The sequence below is a fragment of the Phocoena sinus genome, chromosome 1 (assembly GCF_008692025.1).
Source record: "Phocoena sinus isolate mPhoSin1 chromosome 1, mPhoSin1.pri, whole genome shotgun sequence".
Lineage (NCBI taxonomy): Eukaryota > Metazoa > Chordata > Mammalia > Artiodactyla > Phocoenidae > Phocoena > Phocoena sinus.
In genome coordinates, this window is record NC_045763.1 from 171,363,518 (window position 1) to 171,385,629 (window position 22,112).

General features: G+C 38.7%; 1 protein-coding gene across 1 annotated transcript in view; it reads left to right on the forward strand.

The window, feature by feature from the left end:
* Nucleotides 1-22,112, forward strand: part of USH2A (usherin) — an 815,986-nt gene that overhangs the window by 344,765 nt on the left and 449,109 nt on the right. Inside the window, 2 exon segments of the mRNA XM_032639255.1 lie at nt 10,623-10,736; nt 12,815-12,976. Of these exon segments, the coding sequence (XP_032495146.1) occupies nt 10,623-10,736; nt 12,815-12,976 (276 nt within the window).

Below are 22,112 nucleotides of genomic sequence, written 5' to 3' on the forward strand. Positions count from 1 at the left end.
TGTTTAGTAACTTGCTCAAGGTAGGTAATCCATACACTTTTCTTGAAGGAATGAAGGAAGAGATAAAGAAACAAATGCAGGGTTTTGGTGCTAACCCTGTAGTTAACGTAATGTTACTATTGTCTTACCATGCTGAGTTGAGTTTTGAACTACTGGTTCTGCAGTTCTATAGTTCTCTAATTTTATGAAATAATATGCAGAACTACCACAACTTAGATATATATTTGGAACTTAACATACATATTCCCAACGGGGAAAAAATGTTGATAGGATGAATAGAATCTAAAAATTAGTTCCAAAACTTACACCTCATAATGAAGCTCAGGGACTATATATTTGCAATTTAAAATAATGGAAGCCATGCTGCTGCAAAGCTGATAATGACACAGAGCAGAAACTATTCATTTATTAAAAACAAAACCATTATCTACTATGTTCTGGGTTAGTGCTAGATCCTACTGTTACAATCTGCTTTTGTTTTTTCCTGATTTTTAAAATTAATGGTAAAATATACGTAACAAGCGGTACTTTCTCTAAAGTATAATATTATATTAAAAATGAGTTTTATGGGGCAAAAGCAGTAGAGATAAGTTTTTCATTTTTTATTATATTTTTCTTGAGAGACAGAGAACCCCAAATAACAGTGACTTCAACAAAATTAAGTTTTTCTCTCTCTGATAATAGGTGTTCACAGTTGGTCACTGTAGGGGTAGATGTTCACAGTGCCAGGGATCCACACTCTTCATCGTTTTGCTATGCTATCCTTAGAGACAAGACTTCTGCCTCATGGTCCAAAATGGCTGCTGGAGCATCAGCCATCTAGTTTGGTTTCCGTTCAGCAGGAAGGTGGAATGGTTGAACAAGGATGTACACATTCACTTTAATGACATATTTTGGAAGTTATTCCTCCACCTTTGGTTACATTCTGTGGTTAGAACTTAGCCACATGGCTATACCTAGCTACACAGATTGCTGGAAATGTCCTTATTCAAAGTGGCCATTTGCCCAGCTAAAAGGGTTTTTTTATTTTACTGTGGAGGAAGAGAATATACAATGAGAGGGCATTTAGTGGTCTCTGTCACAATAGGCAAACATCAGAGGTAAATTTGAAAAATTCGTTTTGATGGTATTGTTAAAAGATGAATTTTGAGGAAGTCTCTGCTATTTTTCACAGTACCCCGTAGATTAATATTCCGTATTTGTGGTTTATTACAAACTATTTCTTTAAATGTAAATCTTGAAAGAAATTGTTCTGAAAAAACTTACAGGACAAAAATATGGCCTATGACATAAATAGTAAAAATAGAAATGATGTCATGTTCCTGCTTAGCTAATGTAGAAGAATTTCATCAGGTAATGCACTGTTGATGAGTTAATAGCTTTGTCTAACTCTCCTGAATATACAATGTGCCTGAACTCCTGGTACATTGTGAAAGCTTCAGATGGGGCTTTTTACAAGTTATTCATTTTATTTTATGCAGTAAGAATTCGCGGTGCAGGATTTGGATTTCTTTTTGGTAACATGTTGTGTGGTGGTTAAAAATGATGGTAATACATCAATTTTGCTGTAGTGTAGTAATCAACTGGGCATGCTGGCCATGCTATAGTGTTGGATATAAATACTTAAGGGTTACTACTCACATTTGATAAAGAAAGGGAACAGTCACCTCAAGTTTTCTGTTTTCTCACTTTTATGACCATTTTATATTTGTATTGTATCTATATGTGGAACTAATCGAAAACATATATATATATAAAGTGTTATATATATATAAAGTTTTTGATTAGTTCCAAATATATATACATATAAAGTGTTATGCTCAGTACCACACAGAAGCACATATACACTGATGTAGAGTTTCTTATGAATCAGTTGTTTTTGTAAGGGAATACTATAGGCATATACGCTCACTCATTTGGAGGGATAAGCATTTTACTTTACTTTACTTTACTTTACTTTTACTACTGTTTGTATACAGTAGGTTTTAGTAATAACTTTGAACCTATTAACACGTTTTCAGATATATTTAAATCAAGTATTTAGTATAAAAGTGTGCTATTATTTTTAGTAATATTTATTCAACACGCCTTCTTTCTTCTTCTAGAACTGGGGCTTAGGTCTAGTAAGCGGATCAGTGATCTTGGAGTCAGAAGATGTAGGTTCTGACCTTGGCTCTGCTGTGGACTTGAGTGACCTTTACACTCTGCCCAACGGCAGCCCCCTCTGTACAAGGGGCTCATCCTATCGGAGGCTTTCAGCAGGGGACCTAGGACACTGGTCAATAAGGGATGACTTTCCCTTCTCATTTATTTTTCTTTTCCTCCTGTCTCCTTGCCTGACTCCCTGCTTAGTCAAGTCTGATATTTTCTGGGAGAGTTCTAATGATGTCAGTGACGGCCCTTTATGCTCCCTAAAGAGTTCACATGAGTGGGTGGCTTCAAATCAATTGCAGAATTAGAAGGAAAATGACAGAGACTCTGTAGTTCTTACCAACCATGAAGGCATTGATGAAAAATGTGAGGTTAGCTATAAGCCTACTGAGAGAATCTTAACTGGATAATGCTTTGAGTTCAATTAAAATCACTGTTTCAACCATTCTCTAAGACTAGGATTAGACCCTATATTTTATGTTAAAAAATGAAAGAATAAACAATTTTGTTTCTCCCATTTGTAAACATTGAAATCCATTTAGTCTTTGATCCAGGGTGTTCCCTAGTACTAGAAATTTTAAGTAAGGTCAGAAAATCCATTTGCAGGAAATTATATGTAAAACATTAGTTTTAGTTTCCAAAGGGTTACGTTAGGTTTGGGGTAAGCTCATTTGCTGTTCTACCTTTTGATTAAAATTGACTTTCATTTTATAAATCCTAGAGATCCTTATTTTTATTTAAACCATTACCCCAAAGACAACAACAACAAATGCCACTTTCCTAGGCTACTAAGAACCAGAGGAGAAGCATCCTGGGTGCGTTTCCAGATGTCTGTTAGACCGTTGAATTTTCATCCATATTTAACAAATGCCATTATTCAGTTTCATGAGGTTACTGTGTCACAATGTCTGTGTTAGAACTTTATTTTCAGAGGTTCCTTTAAATGGGCAGAAATCACGGCATGTTGGATTGATTTTAGTTTCTTTCATCCATCCACTGGGTTAGTTTGTGGCTCAAAACTCTTTCTGAGATGTAGGACACTTAAAATTTAGGATTTCTCAGCACTGCAGCAGAATCTTAAGCCAGAAAAGTCCCCTTCTCTTCAGCTCTCCTTCCCCTGGCTGGCTTTCTGTTAAAAGTGGGTTCTTCTACTGTGTCCCTAGGTAGCAGTCTCAGCTCTGCCTGTGTGGGATCCCTTACCAGATGGCCCTCTTAATAAATGCCTTGCTTTTCCCCACCCTCACTTTCTTGATCCAAATGTGAAATGCCAGCAAATAAATAAGAACATTGTACTCTGATGAGTTCTCTTGAGACGGAGGAAAGCCCTGGGGAGGGGAAGCTAGAGACTGCTTTTCTTTTTGCTGGACAGCTCCTAATTACTGGCCAGTAGGTAGAAGACACCGTTTAGACAACAGAGAATTTAAAGGTAAAGAAAGAGAGAGAGAGAGAGAGAGAGAACAAATTCTCCATCTTATTCCAAATGCCTTTGCTCACAGGAAAGTACACTTGGATTGCTGGAGTCCGTTTGAAATATTCTGTGTGATCTTTGCATGGGGACCACAGACTTTGGACGCGGGGTAGGTGATGGCTGTGTGCGGATTTCACCGCCAGACTCAGAGTGCAACAGAAATGGGTGGGTAATGAGAGCAGAGCAGCCAGTTCTTTAATTGAATTAAAAGCTGGGTGACATCAATGCAGACACCTGTCCAATTACAGACAGGCCAAGGTGTTTACCGTTGCTGTACAAGCGGTTCGAAGATGACAGAAATCTTTCCGCCCACAGATTAACATAATGAAGGAGAACAGATTACAGTGGATGCCAGCCAAACACCTAGGTTGGCAGCTGAGGGTGGGGTGGAGGAGGGGGGAGGAGTGTGCTCAAGGATGTAAATAGACACAGAGTCACTTTTTCTTCTCCAAAACGTGTTGGGCTTTGAAAAGGATGCCATTTTGTCTTGTGTCTCAGGCTCGGTTTCCAGGCTGAGCATTTATACTTGTCTGCATTGAGTCAGAGTTAATCATAAAAATCTCAGTGTCAAAGCCGACTCCTCTGTTGTTTCGCTGCATCTCAGCATACAGTTTTATTAGAGGCACAAAAGCTTGCACAGCTGGTGTCCGCTCCACAATGATTTTCTCTTAGGTAGTCAGGCCACCTCCAATTATTAATATTTCTCTTCCGCTCCTTTAAAACTCGAGGTTAGAGCATGGGAAACCAAGTGTTGGAAATAATCATCTATCAGTCAAAAGAAACCGTGTCTGTTCCTTTGCTAGCTCCCTGGAAAGGGTAGGACGGGAGTGAGCATCTCTTATCGTGAGGCAGACAGCTGAGTGAGCTAAGAGGATGAAAGGTCTTTATGTTTTGGGCAAACGTCAAGGGTCCACCTTTGGTAAACCATCGTAATAACTGCTGGAAAATAGGACAAGTAAAGAAGCAAAAGGTCATACCCTCTGCATTCAAGGAGCTCCCAAAATCGTTGCGAGGGGCTTTAAACTGCACGATTCTCGAGGAGAAGGCTCTTCCCCTCTGCTAGGCAGAAATCCTCAGAGCACACAGTTTGGAACCTAACGCACTAGGGCTCTTCAATTTCCTCCTGTGATGTGCTGCCACCCCTTAAATCACGTTCCTGTCCCTGCTCTTTCGGCTTGGGCTTTCTGCACCCGCCGAGGTCCACAGGACTGCAATTCAAAGGGACTATACTTACTTTACTTCCAACTCCCTTGGTGTGGCCCATCAGGATTTCTCAATGTTAAGCATTAATGCAAAATGCATTATCGCTTAGCAGTGAGAGTCCTGGTCGGGCTGGTGCCAATGATTTTAATCCGGATACTCCTGTGTTTCACGGGATCCTAACACTTTTAAGACATCAATAATGCTTCCTTTATGCTTATGGAATGTTTTTTCAGCTCACCCTCTTCCATTATCAAAAGAGACTGGCAGGTTTCCTGACATGGTTGGGACCATTTTCTGATTTCACAGAGTTTTGCGGCTGAAAGGGAATTGGAGAGGTCATCTGGCCTGCCTCGAGGTAGGAACAGTCTCAAATTCAAAGGGTAAAAAGACTCCTCTGTGTGGTCTGCCAGAGAAAAGGGGCTCATATCCAAACCAATCTTAAAAGTTTTCACCGTCAGGATATACTTCTTTAATTTAAACACCCTAAGGATCATCAAGGAGATGACCCCATTTTACCTTATTGGGTTTTCTGTGGACACAGAATATGGTGTATATGCCATATTTTTCTCTCTGGGATTCCTTTATAAATATGTCACTCTGTACATTTTTCAGTATTCTTTTAAGTATAATACTGAAATATACTTTCAATGATTATCCCTTTTTTCTCTTTGCCTTTAATTAAATATAGATCCTCTATTATCTTGGACTGGCAGCCATGGATCTTATAAATGCCCTTGTCCACTTGACATGTATGCAAGCATTTTGCTTTATGTATTTAATGTGTGTATTATCGTTATCATTAGGGTCCTTCTAGCTCTAATATTTTCTTAGATTAGAAACCTTGTAAAGATCAGCTGTAGTCTATAGCACCTTTCCCAGAAGCATATAGAAGGAAAGTTGATAAATAATTGTTTGGTAATGATATGCTGTCATAGTAGTACCACTTTTTCTTCTGGAGAGTATATAATCTAAGTCTGACTCTGACACTTAAAGGAAGACCATTTGGCCAATCACTCAATGGTCTCTAGGGATATATCCAAGAAAGAAAGGCTACCTTGCCTAGTCTTGGGGAGAATATGTTTATTTTTTGGTAATAGCAGAACTTTTTATAAGCATTAACTTTAATCCATCCTGGTAAACTCTCCATACTGAGAAACAAAAGAGAGAAACCGCATGTCTCAGGCAATAGGATGACTTGGTCGTTATTCTGATTTAGTGAGGACCACTTGGTTGACCAGCCCCTTCTACCCCAACCTCAGTGTAACCTGACAAGAGGAGAGAAAATGCTCAATCTTTACACTGCTCTTCTTACTGAAGTCGATGATACTAACCTGTATTTAGGGGAAATTATTGCAATGGTTTGACAAACTTTGTCTCTGAGACACAACATTATAAGCAAGATCCCCACTGCACATAGGAAAGAAAGGCCACCTCAGACTCAGAAAGTACGGCACGTTTTTTGAAAATGTGATTTACAAGCCACCCCAAACTTTCTACCTGCGATTCGAAGTTGGCAAGAGCCCAAACATCAGCTTTTTCTTCTCCTCCTTTTCTGTTTTCTATTTTGCAGCTCTCATTTCTCAGTGTTTATTATTATTGTTTCACCTGCCTGGAGATAGGAAATGTGAGCACTTTGATAAATGGCCTGGAAGATGATCCGGTTTCTCTCCAGCATCTTTCTTTCAGAATATTGGGATTTTTCTATGAAATGCAATTTGGTAAACTTCTCTACCAAAGCACAAACTGAAGAATGCAAGTTTGCTGAGAGGAATATTGCCTGTTTTTTAAGGTCCTTAAGGTTAAAGGGGGGAAGAAATTAGCAAAGGAGTTTCATGATAAACCTATACACACAAAGTGCCTCATTTAATGAAGGCAAGAAAGGTTAAATAAAACACCAAAGACCGTTTAGTGAATGTGAACTCAGTATCTGGGTTGACATGATCCTTCTTAAAGTCTCCACTAATAACCTTCTTGTTAAGTTGGTATAATAGTCACAATTCCAACATTGCACTTCAGCTATGATTTGGAAACAAAGAATGTCTCAGGGAAGGTATTTTGTAACATAATGGAACTGCTTTTTATGTTTCCCAATGATAATTATCTGGATGTATGATACACCCTCATGCTAAAGATTGCAGAGCATCAAACTGTGTACAGCCACTGTGCCTTTTGTGACACAATATATCTGTGCCCCAGCTAGGTCAGGGCCACCTATGAGAGGCAATGCCACCTAGGTTTTTAGGTGATGAACGAAGGAAACATTTCATGTCCCAACATATTTTCCTTGCTCACTGTAGGATTAAAAATTTTATTTTCTGGGGGCTGATTCGTTACTTGTTAACATGGCATTATACTAATTCAGACATGCAACCCATCTTATTTAGACTTGCAGTATTGACAGATTTGGACTTGGCGATAGGAAAGACGTGACAAACGCCAACGATTTTCAAAGGATAAAATGGCTGGGATAAATCTCACAAGGACATGTTAGTTTTGAACCCGGAATTTAGGGATCATGACGGAGGTATTAAGAAATGGGAAAAATGGTAGTGTGTATATGTTAATCCCAGTCTCCTAATTTATCCCTCCCTCCGCTTCACCTCTGGTAGCCATAAGTTTGTTTTCTACATGTGACTCTATTTCTGTTTTGTAAATAAGTTCATTTGTACCATTTTCTAGATCCCACGTATGAGTGATACCATGTGATATTACTCTTTTTCCGTCTGAGTGACTTCACTTAATATGATAATCTCTAGGTCCATCCATGATTAACATATACACACTACTATGTATAAAATAGATAACTAGTAAGGACCTACTGTATAACAAAGGGAACTCTACTCAATATTCTGTAGTAACCTATATGGGAAAAGAATCTAAAACAGAATGGATATGTGTATATGGATAACTGATCCACTTTGCTGTATACCTGAAACTAACATAACATTGTATATCAACTCTACTCCAATAAAAATTAAAAAAAAAAAAAAAAAGAAATAGGAAGAGGGAAGTTCACAGAATAGTTTTGACTGTTGGGTCTGGATTGGGCTAGCTGAACATCCACGTGGGATGCACGGCCTGCAGGTAGAAATGCAGAACCAGAGCTTGGAGGAGAGATGTGAAGTCTGCAGATATAAATGAGAGATGAGGCTTGATGAACTAATGAAGGCAAATGTTTAGAAGAAGTGAACTAACAAAGGCAAGTGTTCAGAAGAAGAAAGAAGCCTGAGGACCCGACCTTGTTAAAAAAAAAAAAAAAAAAAATTTAAGGGACTGTGAAAGGAAGATGAGTTGTTCAAGAAAAGCAAGGAGCCCTCAGTAATTTAGGAGGACTCCTTGGGAAAATTCTGTGGCCTAGACGGCAGCTGAACAAGGCAAGATCCAGTAAGTAGAGGAGAAGAAGGACCGTGGAAGGGTTACTTGGTCTGGTGTGGAAGGGATCACTAGCGATCTTGACAAGATAAAAATCAATATTTAATTGTACAGTGAAGGCAGAAACTGAGTCGGAATGGTAGCATAGCTTGGGCTACCAAGGCTCTGTGCCAGAGTTCTCCCCTTACACAGCTCTGCGTTGAGCATGTTATAGTCCCAAACTCATTTAATCCTGATAGTAACACTTCAAGGTGAATACTGTAGTATCCCCCTCTCATATCCCCATGATACTATATTATCCCTGGGAGGCCTCTTCTTCGAGATAGATACGATCATTATCTGTTTACAGATGAGGAAACTAAGGCACAGAGGTCTGAGCAACTTGCCCCGACCCGTACTACAAATCAGTAGTAGAATTGGCATCTGGACCCGAGCGATCTGGCGTGAGCATCTTTGCTCTTAACCACGACATCACTACATGATGAAGATGCATGTGTGATGCTGTAAGCTTTCCTTTAAGACTTTTAGTGGAAGGAGAAATAACCTCTTTTTAAAAAGTGAGCTCAGAATGTGGGTCATGATCTGGGAGATTCAAGAGGAAATGACAGTCACAGTGGCAGGAGTGAGGGAAAGCAGAAGGTGACAACATGAAGGCGTTTTGAAATTAGAGCTGCATTTGGCATGAGATGGTCCAACGTGTATGTGTGTTAGTTCATTGGCTTGCTGTCTTCTTTGGCCGCGGGCTAAGATGCTGGTGCCAGGTGCAGCCGAGAGGGTTGGGTAGCCCAGGGGGATGCTTGGGGGAGCTGCTAGAATAGAGACTTGCAGGCAACACTGGGAACTGAGGGCAAGTGAGAAGGGCCAAAACAAACAAGGGCTGTGGTCTTTGCTTCATCCTGATCTTTGCTCTTTTAATATTTTATCCTTTCTCCTGGGGAAAGGGAATAGGCAAACATGTATTTTAAAATTTGTTGTTGAATGATGCAAGCTGTCATCAATACCAGTTCATTAAAACAATCAAGGTTTACTCGATAAAGGGATACTACGAGTAAGACCATCTTTTTATAAGAACGATGACAGTCTATGTGATTAGGGATTAAAACAGCTCTAAAACCTGCAACAGAAAACAATGGCGAGCAAATACACAAATTATATTTTTGATACTTCTTTAATTCACAGGATTAACTAAATAAAGAGCCTCTGACTTGATTATAAACACCAGTAAACAAAATGTGTTTTAGTTTCTGCAGGCACCTTTAATTGCGGAACAAATCTTACATATCCACCACCAAGTCAGGTTAATTCAACACTTCCGTGGGCAGTGCTTCTGTTTAAGACAGGTGTCTTAATTAAATAAACTAATAATTTTGCAAGAAGTACAAAAGCATAATTATTTAATTGGCTAATTGTTCAACTATGTTGATTTGCATATTTGTTAGCTGCAACGTGAATAAATAATTTGTATACGTGTACCCTACCGTTAAAATACTGAAGTAACTCTTGGGAGTAGCATCTCCTAATGTGTGTTAATACATGTCGCATAAGAAGGACTCTCTAGTTAAATAAGGTTGAAAACTGTGAGGTAAAAGAAAATGAGATAGTTTTGTTTCTGCAGGAGGTCTAGTATCCTGAAATGGGATGATGGCTGTCTTCACTATCACGTACACTGGGCTCTGCTTTACGAACTATATGTGGAATCCCGCATTTTTACAGGGGAAACATCTCAGGGGCATTAGCGTCTGAGAAGCACATTTGGGAAAATGCTATTTAGAGCTGTCTTAACAATAAGCAGGTCTCTCTCTTTTTTTCTTTTAATTTTTATTGGAGTATGGCTGCTTTACAATGTTGTGTTAGTTTCTACTATGCAGTAAAGTGAATCAGCCATACGTATTCATATATCCCCTCTTTTTTTGGATTCCCTTCCCACTTAGGTCACCACAGAGCACTGAGTAAAGTTCTGTGCTATACAGTAGGTTCTCATTAGTTATCTATTCTATACATAGTATCAATAATGTATATATGTCAATCCCAATCTCCCAATTCCTCCCACCCGCCACCTTTCCCCCTTGGTATCCATATGTTTGTTCTCTACGTCTGTGTCTCTGTTTCTGCTTTGTAAATAAGATCGTCTATACCAGTTTTTTCAGATTCCACGTATATGTGTTAAGACACGATATCTGTTTCTTTCTGACTAAATTTTTTCTTGCTAGTCACACCATTCTGCAATCAGCACACAAGCAGGAAAATGAATTAAAGGAGCATATGTTTTTGTTTTCTATATCTCTGTGTCTCTACCCCCCTTTCTCTCTCTCTCTCTCTCTCACACACACACACACACACACACACACACACACACACACACACACAATACTCTGTATAGCTTCTTCTGGTAAACACGCAAACCTCTTTTTGTCCCCTTTTATTACAGGCATATTGACAGGCTTGCTACCCTTCAAAAACTATGCAGTAACCCTAGCTGCTTGCACTTTGGCTGGCTGTACCGAGAGCTCGCACGCACTGAACGTCTCTACTCCACAAGAAGGTAAAGTAATTTCAAAGGTCTTGACTTCCACATTTCAGTCATGAATAATAAAATAGGAGAAGAGCTAAATGCTGCAAGGCCATTTGCTACAAAACCCCAACCTAATTTGATGACAAAGTGCATTGCCAGGCCATAATTGCTCCATTTTTTGGGGGGGGGGGGAGTGAAAATGAATCAAACTCCATACCCTTTAATGACATGCATCTTTAATAGCTGTAATGCAGATTAATGGGCTTTTTAATTGCTGTTACATTGTTCATGCAAGAGCCTTGTCATTAATATGAAACATCTGAAAGATTAATGAAAGCTTCCTCATTTTACTGTGGCTCAGAAGTAAATCTAGAGACAGTCTGACTAAAAAGAATTGATTGTATGGCACAGTATGAAATTGAGAATCCAACGGTTGATTTCCACGGTCTCTTTTAACTGCTAAACCCCAGCGTGAGCAACAATTATTTCAGTGTGATAGAACCTCCAAACGCCGATCGAGGCGTTATTAATCACGACCTGCTTCCTTCCGCCTCAAGTCGCACTTTTGTTGTACCTGGAACTTACAAACTGTTGGCATAAATTAATGTTTCAGAAAGCATACATTTAGGAAGGCAGTGGGAAAGAGAAAATATTTTAGCACTGTAAAGCGAAAGCTTTGCTCGAGTATCAGAATGCATCTCTTCAAGAAATAACAGCTCTCAAAACATTTAAAGTGTTGTTACTTCGTATTTCTCCCTCCTGGATGAGAGGGATTAACACATTTCTCTTACTGTCTGGTTGTAAAGTTATTCAGGAGACTTAAAACCTTGATCTTTAGGGAAAAAGAGTCTGCCAGTCTCTCTCTTTTTCACTATCCCTCCACCCCCCTTACCCAGTTCCTCTTCTTCCCCCTTCCTTCTTTTAAATCCTTAAAGCAAATACCACTCGCACAGAAAATGTGTAAAGAAAGACAATGGAGGCACTTCCCTGGCAGTTCAGTGGTTAACACACCGCGCTCCCAGTGCAGGGGGCACAGCTTCTATCCCTGATCAGGGAACTAAGATCCCGCATGCCACACCAGGTAGCCAAAAAAAAAGAAGACAACGGCTCATCTGATGAAACCAGGACAGAAAACAAGAGTCTGTAAAATCCTTCTTGTGACAATTTGTTCTTCATGCCTTGCACCTGACCTCACCAGACCACCCTCACCTGGGCTACAGCATTGGCGACCCATCTTCCGTGTTTTCTCAATGTTCTCTCCATCCTTCTTATTGTGTCTTTGCTTCTGCTGAGACATATATCATTATTCCCTTTTCCAATTACTTCCACCAACTTCCATATGGCACAGATTGTCCTATATCTCACTCTTTTCTCCCCTCTGTCCATGTCTTGCCTGGTACCCTCCAAACCTACTTCACAGCTCAACCCCAGAGGGATTCCTGCTCATTCAGTTCACCATTTTCTTCCCATTATTTCAGGATTTCCCAATTTCTAGTTTTCCCTTAAATTTACTACTAATTTACTGAACGATAGGTGTGTTTAAGATCAATTTCTAAAAGTTTTTTTAGTTCCTGTGACTCCAGTTCATTGACCATTACAGAAAATGAACAGGCCCCCTTTACTGAAAAAAAAAAAAAAAACGTCACATACATTGTAATTTTCATATGTAATTAATTCTGTATCTTCTGGCTATTTCTATGGCTACATATAGGTCTTTTTAAATCGATTATGAACCGCTCTCCCTAGCATTGCCTATCTTAGATCAAAAGCTCCTCAAGGGTAGGGATTCTGTCTAATTTGCTTTAAAAGGCACAGCCCAAGTAGGGATTATGGGTTAATAATACTTGTGATGAAGTAACACAAGCATCAGTAAAGTGAACTAGTGTAAATACTCCCCGTCCATCATTGAGGCAAATTCTCATAAATTCAGGACAGGTATTTAGTACTGTTCCTAAAGCAATTACTGACAAGCTGCCCACGAATCAGGAACATTCCCATGCATGGGATTTCTGGTTTATTCCATGATTTATTGGTTTGGGTGTGAAAAGTTTGAATTAGAAAAGTAAACTAAAATTAGACTCTATATATCTTTTTAATTTTTCCCACAGCACCGCAAGAGGTTCAGCCACCAGTAGCCAAATCCCTTCCCAATTCTTTGTTACTCTCCTGGAATCCACCCAAAAAGGCAAATGGTATTATAACTCAGTACTCCTTATATATGGATGGGATACGAATTTATTCAGGCAATGGAGAGAACTACACAGTCACAGGTAAGACTTCTATAGGTATCAGTAAATAGTTATAGTCTATATTAAAGACTATATATTAGTATATATTATATATACTAAAAATTAATATACATATTTCAGTATATATATATTATATATATATTTTATATATATATATAAATAGTTATCTGAGAATGCAGTTTCGAAAGTTGGGTTACTTAGTTTTGTCTCCTGTTAAATCATTAGAATTCCATGACTTTTGTGGTTACATTACACTTACAGTGAAGTCAAAGCTGGAAAAATGGAAAAGGGCTCACGCTGGCTCCCTTCCCCCTCCCCCAAGGCTGTCTTACTGCATGTTCTCTACCATTGTCCCACCACTCCTTACCTGAATCCTTCTACTAATATACCTTTGCACAGGTGCAGAGGGGGGTTTGGAAATGTATGATAACAACACAGACAGCTCAGCATATGACTCCTCTGCCTCTAACTGATCACAAGATTGAAGCTGGGACCCAGTGTGCTCCCCAGCCGTGCTCGCAGTACAGTGATGTCATTTCAATTCAGTTGATGTCATGTCAATCCAGTTGAGGCGATGATGTCATTTCAAACAAATGCCACTGGCACGTGAATTAACCACTTTAAAATCCTCATGAATGTGGAATAAGCTTAAGACTCAGAAGTGTGACTCAGTGTGGTTTGAATTTGAGACCATTTGGGAAGAAACATAGTATATCTGCCTAGATCATATTATAAAGTGTCATGACACTTAAGAAAAGTGAATTGTTGGAAACCTTGTGAAACACGAGGCCTGTATTATGTACGTTGTCTGGTGCCTAAATGGTGTTTACATTTGTATGGTAATAGTGGTTATATATTTTATGATATTTTAGATATTATATGTGACTATTAGGTGAGAGATCATTAATCAAATATTGATTGATGAAAAACTGAGGCCTTAGAGAGTTTAAATTCTTCATGAAAGGTCGTAACAGGTTAGCGTCAGAGACAGGATTAATTGTTTATGTATTCACTCCTTCACATTAATGCCAGGTACTAAGGTTGTAACAGAGAACCAGCCAGACACCGCCTCCCCTCAGCCCCTTGATGCTCATGATTTCATGGCAACACATAAAGATGCAGGAATGAGGCATATTGGCACAGGGCTATGGCATTCATCTAATTGAGTTCTCTGAATTTATATTTTTTGTATCCTCTCTAGTCTGAGAGGCTTCAAAGCACAAGAACTATTACTTCTGTATTTCATTCATCATGGTTGGATAGAATTCTGTAATACTTATTCAGTGAGGTAGGTGTTACCGCTACCCCCATTTTATAAATGAGGAAATTGAGGCACAGAAAGGTTAAGCGACTTCCTTCAGGCCACACAGCCTGTGAGAGGTAGACTTTGATACCATCTCAAGTATTCTGACTAATGATGAGTATGCGGTCTTAAAACAAGTTATTTAACTTCTGAGACTTAGTTTCTGAAACAGTAAAATAGAATTAACTGCAGTTTTCAGGATTTTGAAGGGAACTAGAACTAGAAAAACACCTAGCACGTTCTTAGTAAACTTAGTAGAGAGAACTAAACTAAAAAATAAATACTAAAACTAAAAATAGATTACCCCTTGGGCTTCCCTGATGGCGCAGTGGTTGAGAGTCTGCCTGCCAATGCAGGGGACACGGGTTCATGCCCCGGCCCGGGAAGATCCCACATGCCGCAGAGCAGCTGGGCCCGTGAGCCATGGCCGCTGAGCCTGTGCGTCCGGAGCCTGTGCTCCGCAACGGGAGAGGCCACAGCAGTGAGAGGCCCACGTACCCACCCCACCCGCCCAAAAAAAAAGTGTGGACCTTGAAGATTTCCAAAATGTGCAGAATGCCCAATGAGGTGACACTCCAAAGCCAGAAAAAGAACAGGGTGGGGAGGAGAGGAGGCTAGAATTCACACTGACTTCTCATGCCACCTAAAAAATGAAACTAATTCTGTATTCCATTGACTCAAATCCTTAACAGACCCATGTGACTATAGTATCTGCATTGAAAGATCATGGCAAATGTTAGCATAGTATAAGAGATGCCCCAAATATAAAGAAAGTGGAATATTTTTATAGAGTCCTTAACCATCTTCTCTAACTACAGTGATAATGGTTTCTTCGGTGGTGTTCATCCTTCAGGTAGATTTTTAAAGATTATTTCTCTGATAAGACTCATAACATTTTTTCCTGTGTCCTCCTTGGCATCTCAAAGGCAACTATACTTCTTGTTGCTTTTATCTCCAAATGGCAGAAGATGTGAAGTACAGAAGGAATACGGTATTGGTCACTAAGGAGAGGAGCTAAGCCAAAAACGTTACGATGGGGTTCAGAGTTGTACATGATGATTCAAGTGTCATAGCCAGCATAGCTGAGGCCCAGAGATGCCAAGAAATCCTAGTCGGTAATTGGAAAAACTGATTCAAATCTGGGTCTCTCTGGCCTCAAAGTCCAAACGTTTCATCTCTACACATGCTACTTATTGAACACATTTTATTATTCCTCACGACAACTCTGAAAGGGATATGGAAGCTTGATTACAAACCCCAGAGCACCCACGTTAATCTTCTAGGGCTGCCATACCCAAATACCACAGACTGGATGGCTTAAACAACGGAAATTTATTTCTCGTAGTTCTGGAGGCTAGAAGTCCAAGATCAAGGTGTTGGCAGGTTTGGTTTCTCTTGGGGCCTCTCTCCTTGCCTTGCAGACAGCCAGTTTCTCCCTGCATCCTCACGTGGTGTTTCTTATGTGTACACCCTTGCTGTCTCTTCCTCTTCCTTTAGGGGCATCAGAACCATTGGATTAGGGCCCTATCCCTGTAACCTCAGTTAACCTTCATCACCTCTTTAAAAGCCCTATCTCTGTAAATCAACTATACTCCAGTATAAAATAAAAATTGAATTTCAAAGAAGCCCTATCTCCAAATGTAGTCGCATTGGGGGTTAAGGCTTCAACATGTAAATTTTGGAGAACACAATTCAGTTTGTAACAGCACCCAAAAGTGAGTGTTTTCTGAATGTCCACTTTTCTTGAGATTCTCCAATGGCATGCAGGTTAAATAAAATGGTCTTTTAGATCTCTTTCAACTCTTTCAAGATTTTGTATCTGTGATATACATTACATTTAGGTCATTTATGTCTTCAGAATTCACCTGTCCACTAGGAATCACAGAAAAGAAGAATGGGAAGGGGAATCTGGCTGGTTGAAGTCAGCCCAGAGAAAACTGATGGAGAAAACTGCTCTAGCATTGGGTCTCACTTTAGCCTCTAAAGACACTTTAAATCCTGCCCCTTTTCATCATAAAATGTATCCACGATGCTATTGGTACTCGTTGCTTGTCTTTGTGCCAGGATATTTGTGGCATAATGTCCTTTCCATTCTGAGTAGCTTGTGGATAGAACTTCTGTTCTATTCTATTCTATTCTATTCTATCCTATTCTATTCTATTCTGTTCTGTTCTGTTCTGTTCTGTTCTGTTCTATTCTATTCTATTCTATTCTATTCTAGCTGGTGCTGTCAGTAATAGCAAGAGTTTAGGGTCAATGAAATGGATCTCTCCAGTGCTAAAATGTCAATTCATAGAGAGACTGAGAAATGAAAGATATAGTCTACTATTAGAGAAATAATTGATAGCATTTTTTAGTTATAAAAGTAACATATGCTTACTGAAGATAATTTAAAATATGCAGATATCTAATACCTGATAATCCCACCTTACAGATAGAAACTCTTAGTATTTGATGTAATTCCTTCCAGCACTTTATTCATTTTAACAAAACTGAGCTATAATGTATAATTTGGAATCCTTGCATATTCCCTTATTATGAATATATCTCACACCACAAGGATTTTTCTAAAAGTATCTTGAAATATTTTAATAATGTTATATTCCATCTTATGAATGTACATTAATGCATTTAACCACTTAAAAATTCAAAATTTCTAATTTATCTCATTTTAAATATTTTATGATAAATATTACTGTACATAAATGCTTGTTTGCTATATCTCTAAATGGGGAATAGCTAAATCAAAGTAGCAAACTTTTTCAGAATATTTGATATACATTTTTTGCATTGTTTTCCAGAAAAGCTCATAAACAGTGAATGTTACATCCTTACATCTTTGACAGTTTTACAGCCTGAAAATATTATTTTTATTTGCACGTTTAGCTACTAGTTTACTGCATACTTTTGTATGATGATTAGCGATTTATATGATTCAGCTGATCATAGTATGGATGAGCAAAAGTTTAATAGGGGTAAGGATTCAGTTTGAAACTACTTTAAGAGCTGTGTTTCATACCCTGTTTTTCCTGGCTACAGTCACCTGCCCTATTTACAGTTCTTTGTCTTCTACACCATCAAAAACTTCTTTAATGACTTGGCTTAATGTCCCCTCCTAAATATTCAAGGTGTCAACCTTTCTTTTCTCACTCCTACTCCATTTATTCATAGCTTCCTTTTAAGTTTCCACACAGAACAAACATTTTTCCGTTATGCGTAAAAAAATGGATCTTGCCTCCATGGTGGATACAGGTCAAAGTAAATGCATTTCAATTCAAAAGCCACTTAGCATCTAGGTGGCTGGAATGTTTTTCTTCTTCCTCTTAAATATGAAGCATTAAAAGTCAAAGGCAGTGCTGCACCTTGAGTTAGTACAAAATATATTTAAAAATGCATACAGTTCAAATTTTTGCCTTGCATAGGCCATAAGCTAGTAAAATGGTGGGTCAGTTATGACACTGAAAAATGAATCCAGTTAGAGAACCTCCCGAAGGCTGTTGATGTTCGCTATAATAAATAGCACACACTTGAAGTCAAACTTTTTCATTCTGTATTCAAAGGTAATGGATTTTTCGTAACCATAGTAACCTTGGGGTATTTCTGGATAAATACATGAGGTATATACATTCTAGTTTTATTTTTGAATATAAACTACCACATTATGTATTACTAATAATATGAAAAATAGGCTGTAGGTTAGTATAATGACAGCTTAAACTAGTATGCATTTTTCTCCTGCAAAAAATAAATATTTATCAAAAGTATAGGTTCAATTAATTTTCCCCCCAGTTTTGTGGTATTCTGGTGGTGCCATTTATCTTTTTTTGCAAGATCTCCATTAATCTCTTATTTCTGTCTCGTAACAGATTTTTAAGAATTTCAAGGTAAAAACAATTGTGCTTTAAAGCTTATGATTAAAAACATTATTGAAAGATTGAAGGACCTATATTGATATCACCAGCAGAGCTATTGTGGTGCCACTTAAGATGTGTGTATACCGTATGTTCATAAACGGGGAGGAAAAAAGAAACCTTTTGTGAGTCTGTTCACAACATACTGGGATTGTTTCAAAGTTCAGGCTAGATAGATTCCTGATTGATGATGACCATCCAAACTGTAGCCAACCAGATGATTCTCATTTTAAATGAGAACCCTACTTAGAAACTGGCAATCCTTAAGAAGTTCGTGAGATAGTTCACAGAAGCCTACAAAGTTTTTGGAAGCAAGGATAGCAAGATGGTGGTAACCTGAAGAAGTATACTACGAGCATGACAAGGAGGTTTATGTGAGTTGTGCTGACCAGTGAAGAAAGAATAGGGTTCCCTCAGGACAACTCTTTTCTTACTATGTAAATGGTTCTTAGTAACCCAACCTATACCTTTGCTGCTTACGAATGTGAAAATTTCAAAGGGGGAAATGTCAAAAAGGATTCCCTAAAAATTATATCTGACACCAAACCTTAAAACATGAACATTTTCAAGTGTATTATCTCATAAATCTATAGTAGTCTTATGATTAAATAAGAGTGACTGATTTCTAGCACCATTGGTGGCATCTTCCCATCACCATTAGGACCTGAGATTCTATCACTAAGACTGAGCCAGTAAGACGAGGATAATAGTGGTATAAGGAGTGTGTGTGTGTGTGTGTGTGTGTGTGTGTGTGTGTGAGTATGAGAGAGAGACAGACAGATAGAAAGACAAAGGCAGAGGCAGAGAGAGACAGAGGAAAAGCAGATGAATTTCTGGTAAAGTCAGATAGTAAGTATTTATATCTTTAACCACTAAAAGTGCTAAAACTTTTTTTTTTTTGGTCTTATTTGCCAAGGTCAGAAAGAACCATGTATAAACAGCAAAATAGAAATGTTCATCTTGAAACTTCCAAACACTTAAGTCTTACGATGAGACATTTATGATAGAAGAAGCTGTATTGCTTATGGCACAATAAAAGAAAGTGTTCAAAGGCTAGGTACTTCTAACCAAGCATTATAAGCAACCTTATCAACACTACAAATTTGAGCTAAATTGTATTCATTCACACTGATGGCTTACAAAACATCTTTTCTTAGCAAGACAAAACTTCACTTTAACCTTGATATTTTCTTTCATTTTGCATTTTTTTTTTTTTTTTTTTTTTTTGCGGTACGCGGGCCTCTCACTGTTGTGGCCTCTCCCGTTGCGGAGCAACAGGCTCCGGACGCGCAGGCCCAGCGGCCGCGGCTCACGGGCCCAGCCGCTCCGCGGCACGTGGGATCCTCCCACACCGGGGCACGAACCCGCGTCCCCTGCATCGGCAGGCGGACTCTCAACCACTGCGCCACCAGGGAAGCCCTCATTTTGCATTTTTGAATACCACAATGCAGTGATTCTAAATCACTCTTCTTACATGAAGTAATGTTACTGAGGGGAATGCTGTTAACATGCTTGTGTTCTAACCCATAAGGCAGAGTATTAATAAGACAGAGCATGTGACGGTTTTCAGGGAAGGCAGTGATCTCATCTATGAGTGATGGTGCCTCCCTATTACAAACTAATTCATACTTTGTGCCCTTTTGATGTCACTGACATATAGCGTTAAATTATACAAAGTCTAAGAAACCTGAGGATACAAGGAAAAAAGTCCAAATAATGGAAAGAAGTGAAAGCCTTCAGAGGCCAAGTTACTAGGCTGCTAACTCTGTGATCAAAGACTCCAGAAGAGTTGCTTAAGGTTTAGCCACAGCCCTGATCCTTGGGTTAATAAACAATGGATGCTTTACTTTAAAAAGCTCTGTTCACTTACTAACAAAGGGTCAAGTGAAGTGAAATGACTTGTACAGAATGTTTAAATATCAGTTGTGGTTGTAAACAATACAACCAAAGTGTCATTCTTACTCTAAGATGCTTCTGCAATGCACAAGTATGTGAAGAACTTAAATACGTTTAAATTTATATTTTAAGATCTGTACTCAAATATTACCTGTGATCTGTTAACCCAGCTGATGAATATTATATACTCTTAAATGGTAGGAAAAGGCTCTCTATTTGAAGGAATTTCAGAGGAATAGTGGGAATCAGATCCAGTTAGAAAAGTAGTGGAGTTAAATCCTGAAAAAGGTGATGGGATGTCTTCTTTTAAAAAAAAAACACATTATTTTATGTTGGAGTATAGCCGATTAACAATGTTGCGATAGTTTCAGGTGCACAGCAAAGGGACTCAGCCATGCATCTACATGTATCCATCCTCCCCCAGACCCCCGCTCCCATCCAGACTGCCACATAACATTGAGCAGAGTTCCCTGTGCTATACCGTAGGTCCTTGTTGGTTATCCTTTTTAAATATAGCCGTGTGTACATGTCAGTCCCAAACTCCCTGAGTATCCCTTCCCTCTACCCTCCCCGCCCGGGAACCATAAGTTCATTCTCTAAGTCTGAGAGTCCGTTTCTGTTTTGTAAAGACGTTCATTTGTATCATTTCTTTTTGGATTCCACATATAAGCGATATCATATGATATTTCTCTTTCTCTGTCTGACTTATGAGTCTTACTTCCATGGAGAGCTTTACAAATAGAACCTGCCTGCTACTTTGAGCATTAAGAACTGCCATTATTTTAAATTTATTTCTTAAAGCTTCTTAATTGAATGATAACTTCACACCAAAAATATATCTTAAGTATACAGCTTGATGAATATGCTCAAACTGAACACATCTATGGAACCAGTGCCCAGATCAAGACACAGGACATTATTGGCACCCTAGAGGCCCCCCGTTTTTGCCCTCATGTCTTATCTCTCGACTCAGGTGACTGCTTTCCTGATCATTTAGCATAGATTTTTTTTGTTTGTTTTGCTGTTTTGTATTTAATATGAATGGAATCAGACAGTGTGTTCTTTCTTCACTGGTTTCTTTTGGAGAATGGAGGAGGGAGAGTGAATCAGTGGAACAATCCTTTGTATTCCTGCACATATATCCTGAACCCTCTGACCTCCAAACTGTTGCTATGACAGTGTCAGCTGTTATAGTGCTACCTTCCAGAAAGCCATTGGAATATTTGTAAAATGAACCATCTACCTCCTTCTCCAAGTCCAGAACTGGGAACTAACTCTAGAGAAGCTTCATCTATGAAGTTAGAACTTAGCACATGGAATCACTGGCCTGTGTTCACCAGCAGAAAACTTCTAAGTGTCCACTAATGGAATATTGTGTGGCCATACAACTCGGGATGCTGTAGAAGAATAGTTAATAATGTGGAAATGTGTTAAAAACAAACACTTCAACAGCACGTAATATGTGAATCTATTTTAGTAAAATATATGTGTGTACACATGTGTATGTATACATGGATGTGAATACGTACGTATATGAATATGTATGTCTAGGGATATACACCAAAGTCTTAACAGTGCTTATCTCCCAGTAATGGGATTCTAGTGTTTACTTTCCTTTTTTTGAAGGGGTCTTTTTATCTTTTAAATTTACTACAGTTTGGATATCATCTGCATTTTTGTAGTATTTTTCCCAATTTTAATATATATAATTGGTACAATGGATATTTCAGGAATCTGATTACATTCACCTATCAGTACTTATCTGTCAGTTCTCTCTACTCTTTACTTTGATATTTAATCAGGTAGATCACCTTACTCATTTCCTTCTAGCCAGTATCAAGTGTGGTATTCTCCATACCTCTAACACGATCTACCCCCATTAAAATGTTACCCATATATGATGGTCTAGCTCAATTCCCACATCTTCCTTTGATCCACAGATTATCATTTTCCTACAAATTTGTCACTTGAATACATTCTGTCTTGCAATATTAACTTATTTTACAGTACGCGGGCCTCTCACTGTTGTGGCCTCTCCCGTTGCGGA